Source organism: Punica granatum, chromosome 6 (assembly GCF_007655135.1).
Source record: "Punica granatum isolate Tunisia-2019 chromosome 6, ASM765513v2, whole genome shotgun sequence".
Classification (NCBI taxonomy): Eukaryota; Viridiplantae; Streptophyta; class Magnoliopsida; order Myrtales; family Lythraceae; genus Punica; species Punica granatum.
Genome location: NC_045132.1, coordinates 17,078,309 through 17,087,775, shown reverse-complemented (window position 1 = coordinate 17,087,775; position 9,467 = coordinate 17,078,309). Strand labels below are relative to the sequence as shown.

Genomic DNA, 9,467 nt, shown 5'->3' with positions numbered 1-9,467 from the left:
ATGGAAACTTCCAAAGCTTTATCAGATCAGTTTTGGTAATTCAAACTAGATCAGGCAATAGAGAATTAGAAATTAGGGGATTACGTCGGGTCATTGTTGTATCGGTTCTTCATGTCGGTCTCGGGGCATGGATACTCTTTACTTTGGCTTGGATTGGTCCATTTCGGCCTTACGACTGGCAGGAAAGTTCATTATTTCTACATGCCAGCCTAGGCTAATACTTGTTGGCCTATTGGTTGGACTTCACTGACCGAAGAGCATAATCAAGAAGAAAAGGGTGATCGGTTCTTAATAAGTTGAATGTTAAGAGGTGGAAATGATCAAATGACGAGAAAATGAGAAGAGGTGAAAGAAGAGGCCGTTGCACGAAACAATGCGACACGATCGTACTCATCAAATTGGCTTGGCTCAACCTCGGGTCCAGGTGAACTGTTTGATGTATTGAATTTGAAAGTAGAGGCTGAATCTTGAACAAAATTAATGCATTTTTTGAGAGATGAAGGACCAGACCGGCTTCCAAGAAAACCCGGTTCGCTCGATCCGTCCAGATGCTGGTTCCCTTATCCTGTCGTATGGTCCAATGACTCCGTGTCATGCTACGTCGTTTCGACCTCGCCTCTGACCTTAGTGATGTCGTCGTAGGTTCGTAGCTTCTGCTGTCTGTGCCGTTGAAATGGGCAAAAGGGGAAGATTTTGCCGCCATTGTTGTGCTTCGCACACTACTCCACTTCACTTCCCCCACCCAACCCCCCCATTTGAAACCCCTTCTTCTCGAATTCTTCTGCAACTTCAGAAAAGCTCTGAACTTGAACCGTAGGCTGTAGAGAGAATGGCGAGCAACCTGAAAGTAGACGAGCTCAGGGCCGAGCTGGCCAAACGCGGCCTCGTCACGACGGGCACCAAACCCACCCTAGTGAGCAAATCTCTCGAACCCATTGCTTTCATGTATGTTGAGAGTTTTTTTCTGGTTTTTAATCTGTTAAGGATGGTCATTGTGGGTTGCTTTGCTTCTTCTCAGGCGAGGAGGCTCCAAACGGCCATGGCGAAAGGGACTCGGCAATCATCTGGTGGTCCTGTCGATTCCTCGACTGGTAAGAAGAGGGAGCGGGAGGACCCGGAGGATCAGGTCTCCTATGGGGCAGCCAAGGTCGTTGCGGTGGAGAAGTTTCGCGGGATGAGTATTCAGCAATTGCGAGAAGAAGCCCGAAATCGGGGCATTTCCTCATCCGGGTCAAAGAAGGAGTTGCTGGATAGGCTCTGCGCCGACTCTGAAAAGGACTCAGATGCCAAAGATGGAGGTATTTCACCATCAAAGCTCCTCTTTCTAAGCTGTTTTCACTCTACAAGAACACGAGTTCTGAAAACCCGGGGAGGCTTTGGAACCAATTTGTGTGACTTACAGTATAAGGTGTATTTGATGTTCACTTCTCCTAAGCTAAGAGTGGTGAAGCTTATACTCCTTTGTGTTCTTTCCCCATTTATTTGCATTTGAATTGGATCCAGATCCTGTGGCAGCATCTGAAGAACAAGTAAATGGTAGTAAGACGGAGAAAATTATAACTGCCACCAAAAAGGGTGCAGCAGTGTTGGATCAGTGGCTTCCTGATCATATAAAGGCACATTATCATGTGCTGCAACTGGTGAGTCCAGCTTGATTATATATGCGTGTGTATGTGTTTATGCTGTATTTTGGTTTTCCAATCGATATTTTTATATGGACTCTTGTTTTCTGCAGGGGGATGATATATATGATGCCATGTTGAATCAGACGAATGTTGGGGAAAACAATAACAAGTTCTATGTGATCCAACTTCTAGGTATAGTTCCACTTTATTCTCTGATAAGTTTTTGCTACATTTGTTTCTCGGTGAAGATTGACTGCCAGTTGAACTCCTTTTTGGTGCCTTTACTAGATCCTATATTTCCATCCAATCTGTATTGGAAGTTAAATTGGTTAACTCATTACAGATGAAACAATCTATAATGCAGAATCCGATGGTGGAGGTTCCTATATGGTGTACTATAGATGGGGCAGAGTTGGTGTAAAAGGTCAAGACAATCTACTGGGCCCATACACATCACGAGATACTGCAATTCATGAGTTCACCCAGAAGTTTTACTCCAAGACAAAAAACGACTGGTTGAACCGTAAGGAGTTCACTTGTTACCCAAAGTGCTATACATGGTTAGAAATGGACTTTAGTGAAGAGGAAGAAGCAGATGTAAGTTCCTTTATCCTGCAAATTGGATTTTGTAGTTCAACCTCTTAAGTTGAATGTTTGGGATGTCTAGTTCTATGGATAGCTCCCTTCTGGAGTCCAAAGAGGAACAAATGGGATGGAAATTTAAACAAATCTAACAGGATAAGAGGAGGAGTAAATGAAGATTGACAAAGGACCTTTTGCCTCAGGGAACCTTGTTTTCCAAACATTGATATTTTGTCTTTTCATTCTCTCTGTATATGACAATTACCTGTTTTTCCTGTCATCCACAAATGGTAGGTTTCATCTTTGTATATTTTTTGTTGAGCGCTTAATGGTTCTATTTAGGTTGAGGACAAGGCTGAAACTAAAGCTGCTCTAACTATGCAACCTCGGGAGACAAAACTTGAGCCTCGTGTAGCGAAGTTTATCTCTCTTATCTGCAATGTTAGCATGATGAAGCATCATATGAAGGAAATAGGTTGGATTTAAAATGCTATATTTCAAAAACAACAAAGCATATGTAGTGTGCGCTTGTCTGTATAACATCTGTCTTGTTCACCTTTCAGGATATAATGCTGACAAGCTGCCCCTTGGTAAGCTAAGCAAATCAACAATACTCAAGGCAAGTTATTGTGTTACACTTTTAATTTCTGCATTGGATGCTCATTGTATAAATATTAATATAATTAAAAATATAAGTAAATACCCATTAAAAGTATGTGTTATATATTCTTTCATGTTTAAAGGATATTTTAAAATGTAGGGTTACGATGTCTTGAAGAGGATTTCTGATGTGATCGGGCAGTCAAATAGGAGAATGCTCGAGCAGTTGAGTGGGTAAGTGTATTTACGTTTCCCTGATTTTAAGCCATCCCCTCATTTTAAGCCATCGATATTGCATGTGTGAAGATGCATATTTTTCTATGTTCGTAAATCTAACCCAAGCCTGTTATTTTCCAGAGAATTTTATACTGTTATTCCTCATGACTTTGGGTTTAGAAAAATGCGTGAGCTCTCTCTCTCTCTCTCTCTCTCTCTCTCTCTCTCTCTGTGTGTGTGTGTGCGCGTGTGTGCGTGCACGTGCCTCTCTTCTGGCTAAGCATGAAAAGTCATATTCGTGATTACAGGTGACTTCGTCATCAATACCCCTCAGAAGTTAAAGAGCAAGTTAGAAATGGTAAAACTATGCACATTCCATCTGTAAATGATGAAAACTCTTTGATTTCTTTTTCTATTCTTTATTGGGTAGAACTGAGGTTTTCTTACATCTTTTTTCCTTGCTTGTAGACCGTTTTAGGATCTTTTTCTTCTTTCAGTAATATTTATGAGTATTATTAATTTCCGTAGAACTCTTTGCTAAAGTATTAAGAATTCTTTAATTACTGCTTAATGAGCTTCCACGACTCATATTTGTAGGTTGAAGCCTTGGGTGAAATCGAGGTTGCAACAAAGTTGTTGATGGAAGACAGTGGGCCCGAGGTACATTTTCATTACTGATCAATTGACTGATTTTGCTTTGCAATTAATTGTATTTAAGGTTGGTATATTTGTTCACTGTGTGAACGGAGTCTTAGCATGGAAGGATATTCTTATATCTTTCAATCTGTTGGTGATTTTCTTTTTGGCTCTTTTAGGGGGATCCCTTGTACAGTCATTATCAACGACTTAATTGCGAACTAATGCCTGTTGAAGTTGGTTCAGAAGAATTTTCTATGGTAATATTTCGAGATATTGTGAGTGAATTCAGTGGATGGGTTTTCTTTTGGAGACTTGCATAGCAGCTCTTTAGCAATAGTATTCAACATTAAAAAAAAAAAAAGTATTCCATAACATCATTATTTACCTAATATAAACACCTAAATTCTGGACTCACCTATTTTTATTCCGGGTTTCTTCAGATCGCAAAGTATATGCACAATACCCATGCGAAGACCCATTCGGGGTACTCTGTGGATATTGTTCATATATTCCGGGTATCAAGAGAAGTGGAGACCAAACACTTTCGAGAGGTGATTATCTAGTGTAAAAATTCATCTCTGTTGACTTATCAGCTATATTGGGAACTGATTTATGGAATAATCCATTTTAATTATTTCTTCTGTTGACCTGTCAATTGGTCCCGATGGCTTTCCAAAATTTTCAGTACTCGAATATGAAAAACAGAATGCTTCTGTGGCATGGTTCTCGGCTTACAAACTGGACTGGCATTTTGTCGCAAGGTTCTTTTCTTCTCATTTTTATTCTAGCTCTGCCTTTAAGAAGAAAAGGAACATATGAAGTAACCTATGCATTTCTGTATGAAAATTATTTGCACAGGGTTGCGAATTGCTCCCCCTGAAGCTCCGGTGACAGGTTACATGTTCGGGAAAGGTGTTTACTTTGCAGATATGTTCTCAAAGAGTGCAAACTATTGCTATGCTAGTGGTGCTGCCACAGCCGGTGTTCTTCTCTTGTGTGAGGTTAAATATCGTCTTTGAAACTTTCGTTGTACTTAGAACCGATGTGCACGGTAGGACAAACTTAGAAATGTTGGTGATGCTCATAACTAAAACAGGAAACTAAAGAGTACGTCTGGATTCAAAACTGACAAGTTTGCAAGGTTTTATGGACTACACCTGTATTTGTCCCACTAAATTTTGTTTGCTTTCAATTTTTTTCTTTTTCTTTGTTCCTTCATTGCTTAATTGATCATGCAAAATGGTATCTTTCCTTTTTGCCCTGCCATTTCTTTGTCAATGTTTTTCTTGACAGAGGCATTGAATGTGTCAGGTTGCACTTGGAGACATGGCAGAGCTTCCAAATGCCAAATGCGATGCTGACAAGTTACCTGAGGGAAAATTGAGGTTTGGCATTCTTTTAACTCATGATTAAAAATTGGCTCTACATTTACTAACTTTTCAAAATGTCAAAATGAAGATAGGAGGATGAATATTGTCTTCATTTGATACTAATAATAAATTGACTTGGCATTAAAAGCTTTTCTTGTCATAGAGACTTTCCAGTTTAAATTTTCTAAGCTAAAACCAAAATTTGATTGGAACTTAAGAAATTTATCCAAATATTGCAGCACGAAAGGGGTAGGTGCAACCTCTCCAGACCCCTCAGAAGCTCAGACTCTCAAAGATGGTATCGTTGTTCCCCTAGGGAAGCCCAAGCAGCAATCAGGTCCCAAGGTAATGTAAACAGGACCAAGCAATACCAATACCGTGTTAAATGTCGTTCTTTGAGGCTCATCTTTTCGATATAGTAACCATAACTTAAAAGTGCCTGATCCTGAAATTGTCTTTCTTTTGCAGGGTGCATTGTTGTACAATGAGTACATAGTATACAATGTTGCACAGATCCGAATGCGCTATGTCGTTCAAGTGAACTTCAACTATAAGCGGTGAGCTATCTAACAATGCTATCGCATCATCAAATTTTTGGCAGCTGTATTGATGATCATCGAAGTCATATTGCTTTGCCGCTAAGAAAGGCAGATGAGTTGAAGTTTGAGAGCTGTTGATCACGAGCACAATTCGTTGCAGATTTCAAAACCTGCAGTCTATCGCTTTGTATATATGCTGCTGAGGATGCCCAAGAGAAGTGGACTTAAACTTAATCAGCATTTCGTTCGAAATTAACCGTAAAAGATGATCCATGACTTGGGAAATGTTTGTATTAGCATACTATAGGCTTGGTGTTCTCGTTTCGTAAATTCTCCTATAAGCATCAGCGGAGAATAACTTTACAAAGTTCTCCTCGTCCGCTCGTGTTGAAGGGAGAGACCTCAAAGGCCATATCAGTTTGTATTAAGGAGGCATAACTACTTCTAGCTGCTAATGTGTCCTGCAAGTTGGCCCATTGGGCCATTGCCCAGTGATTATATCACACTGCCCTGACTACCCTTTCCTCAAACGCTTCTTTGACTTTAGGATATGATGATTTTTCCTCATTTGTCCCGGTATGATTATATCTTGGAGATGTGGTTGCCATAATATGAGCCTAATTAACCTTCCAATATGCTCTGACTCCCTTCTATATATTTATTTTTCATTCTAATGAGGATACGGGTATTCTTAATTTATTAATTGTATTTAGGTTTGACTTGGAAGTGTTGTTACTGAATAAAAAGTGTCGACTTATAATTTTTAGAAAATAAATGTTGATTTTAGAATAAATAAAAGCGTTTGAGAGGTAATAATTTGAAATTGTTAAAAATCAAAATTAATATTTAAAATAATCAATAAATAGAAGAATTTTTTTAAGCACTTATCCATCTGTTAGAAATAATCACGATAAATTATCCAAACCATGGTTTTGAAAGAATTCACCAAGTGCCGCTTCTGCTGAAAACTCAATAAAATAAGCACTTGGTCAATTGCAATTGCACTTCCAAATGAAGCATTAAATCTTGTTGGTCGTAAGCTTAGCCCTATTCATGAGATGGTTATAATAAAATTCGATAAAATTTGTCCACTAAGAACTTAATTAATTTACAATTGAATCACATTTTGGTAGTTCATACCATTTTTTTTTTCGATGAGGACCCTCTTATTCAAAGGTTTAGTGAATCCTGACTAATTCGGGTTGAATCAGGTCGACCAATCAATGAATAAACTCTGACAATAAAGGTTTTTTTTTTTCACAAGATTCAAATTTAATTTTTTTTTAAAATGAAATAAACGTTAAATTGTTTGAATTAATTCTTACTTAAAAAAATATGAGGAAGCATTCTGACTTCATTTATTTATTTTTCTTTTTGTTTTTTTTTTGTGTTACACGGTCTATAATTTCTTTTGCTGGTCGAGTCAAAGACATGATTGCTGTCGCAGTATAAAAGCTCTAGATCAGCATTTATGGTTGGGAAAAATGAGAGGTAAGTGGAGTTAATGAAGCATGCATCTCTTTCATAAAAAAAAAAGAAAAAAGACAAAGAGCATGCAACTATATACGATTGTTGTCTTCAACGAAATTTCTTTTGATACAATTCTAAAATATTTTTTGAAATACTGAATAAGATTTCACGAATTGGCCTAGAAAAAGAAGGATTTGATGAATAAGATCCGAGTCGCATGCGTTATGCTTGAGCCGAATTTATATGAAAATTCTTTCCTTCCCCATTCCAAGCTAATATATATATGGTCAATATTTATCTTTTCGAAAAGAAAGAAATACTTAGAATTTGTTTTTTTTTTCTATGTATTGTTTTATCGGTAAATAAACTCTGAAGAGAGGGAAGAATATACTTATGAGGCCTAAGGGACAGATCAATCCAATATCTTCGTGCCTGAATAGGGAACAAAAAGCAAGAGAGATTGCCAAACTTCATTCCTCCTTAGCTGCATATTACTAAGTAATAATAAAAATTTAACTCGGCCCATTTTTATAGGAGATTGAAACATGCACTTAATTTTTCAATTGAGATTAATTGGAGATTCTACTTGATTCTAATGACGAAACTTTCAATTAAATTTCAAACCTCTACAAATACAGGTAAAATTCATCTAAAAAGTGATGATTAATTTTTCATTAAATCATATTCTCGTGATTTTTTAATATATATTTTTTTCCTCTGAAAGCAAAAGCAACACCATCATGAAGAAGCAGCCCCGCGATGACTAAAGCTACAATCCTCTCTCGTTTTGCACGAATGACGTTAATGCCAATATGTATAGCAAAGGATTAATAATTATTTTTGTTGTCATGCTGTTCCTCTTGCTCTGATAAGAGTGATAAAAGAAAAAAAAATTCGAAATATCAAACGTGAGAGTGAGAGAGCAATCGAGTGGGGATGGAGTGAATTATTTTCTTTTTCTTTTTTTATAATAGGCGTGGCATGCATGATTGATTGGGGGTTTCAATAGAGAGCAATATTTGAGCACACGTAAAAACTGGAGTGTGTGACCCAATAAAGCATTTACTACAGTTCCGTCTCTATAGCTAATAGCTAGGGGAAGTACACTGTCGTGTAATATATATATATATATATATGTGCACATGCTGTCGTATTTATGCTTATAGATTTGGTGGTGACCTCATCCAGAATCTATGTTCTTCCTCCACAAGACAAAACGGTGATGCATACGCTGACAACACAGCCCCTCTCCCACTCCACAGCTACCCCCTTCTTGTCCATTAATCTCAAAAGATATAGGATATATACTCCACAATTGAAGCCTTGTGATGATCTAAATTTTGAGAGATAATTGTGTACATTGATCGACTTCATCGAAGTTGACATATATAGTTTTGGTAACATGGCCGGACATAATAAATAAGGATGAACGCGTGCATGGTTTTGATGCATTGAAGGGAAAGAAGACCACTTTTCCGAGTAAAAGCCTCTCTCTCTCTTTGTTTTTTTTTTTTTTGGCTGGGCAAGTAAAAGCCGCTAAGTCGCTAGCAATATTAGCGAGCAAATATTTGGTTGTTTTGCTATATGGTGTTTTAAAAGACAATATTGTATACCGGGCATGTGTAAAACAATTAATACTGAGAATTGGTCTTCCATGGAATGAGAGTTATTAGATAAATAAGTTCACGATACAGGTAATTAAGTTCAACCATATAGGTGTGCAGGTTGATGATGTAGACAATATTCTCTTATATGATTTCAGAGCGATTTCATATTGGATTCTCTTGATAATCGCATCTCTCCACCACCGGACATGTCCTATTGAATTTCCATATATCTTATTTACACAATATTATTATGGTGGGTACAAATTCGCCATATATATAGATTTCACTGGCCGGATAAGATCATCATATCGGCCAATCGAGTATTTTGATCGGGGAATAATCCATCATGAGTAAAAGATGAGTTAGCTAGCAAGGGAAGAAGCAAAAAATCTTTTGCACGAGAGCTATGAGAGAACCTTTGCTTCATTGCTGAGTGCCAATATGCAAGCGCGTACGGCCCCATAAATTTCCTGGGAAAAAGCTGAAAGTCCTAAGTGAGAATGATAAGCTACACAAACCTCGGGGTGGGGAGAGGAAGCTTTGTCTATTTGCAAAGATTTACATACATATATATCTCATGACTAGGAATGGCAATGGGGCGGGTACTTAAATACCCAGACCTGCCCCTTGCCCTTGGATGTGTCCACCCCGCCCCGTCCCGTCCTGCAGCACAGCTAAGGGCAAGTGTATCCATGCCCGCCCTCTTGCGGGGCGGGTCTGATCTGCCCCGTCCCGCCTGCTGCTGCCTTAAAGAAAAAAAATTAAATATTAAGGGTTGAGCATTGAGCACTGAGGTATTAAAACTCCACGACTAGAAGT

General features: G+C 38.2%; 1 protein-coding gene across 3 annotated transcripts; it reads left to right on the top strand.

Annotated features, from left to right (window-relative positions):
• Positions 1 to 645: 645 nt before the first annotated feature.
• LOC116209846 (poly [ADP-ribose] polymerase 2) lies at positions 646 to 6,206 on the top strand. Of its 3 annotated transcripts, none has more exons than XM_031543572.1 (19): positions 646 to 913; positions 1,019 to 1,298; positions 1,516 to 1,640; positions 1,736 to 1,817; positions 1,990 to 2,222; positions 2,550 to 2,682; positions 2,771 to 2,826; positions 2,968 to 3,041; positions 3,165 to 3,211; positions 3,332 to 3,381; positions 3,621 to 3,683; positions 3,839 to 3,919; positions 4,103 to 4,213; positions 4,348 to 4,423; positions 4,521 to 4,663; positions 4,974 to 5,047; positions 5,272 to 5,377; positions 5,501 to 5,589; positions 5,732 to 6,206. In XM_031543572.1, exons 1-19 carry the CDS (start codon positions 830 to 832, stop codon positions 5,772 to 5,774), a joined length of 1,950 nt encoding a protein of 649 aa, XP_031399432.1. In that variant the 5' UTR covers positions 646 to 829; the 3' UTR covers positions 5,775 to 6,206. The 3 variants fall into 3 exon arrangements, with proteins under 3 accessions (XP_031399432.1, XP_031399433.1, XP_031399431.1); XM_031543571.1 differs by having other exon boundaries at positions 649 to 913; positions 1,504 to 1,640; XM_031543573.1 differs by lacking the exon at positions 3,839 to 3,919 and having other exon boundaries at positions 647 to 913; positions 1,504 to 1,640.
• Positions 6,207 to 9,467: the final 3,261 nt, after the last annotated feature.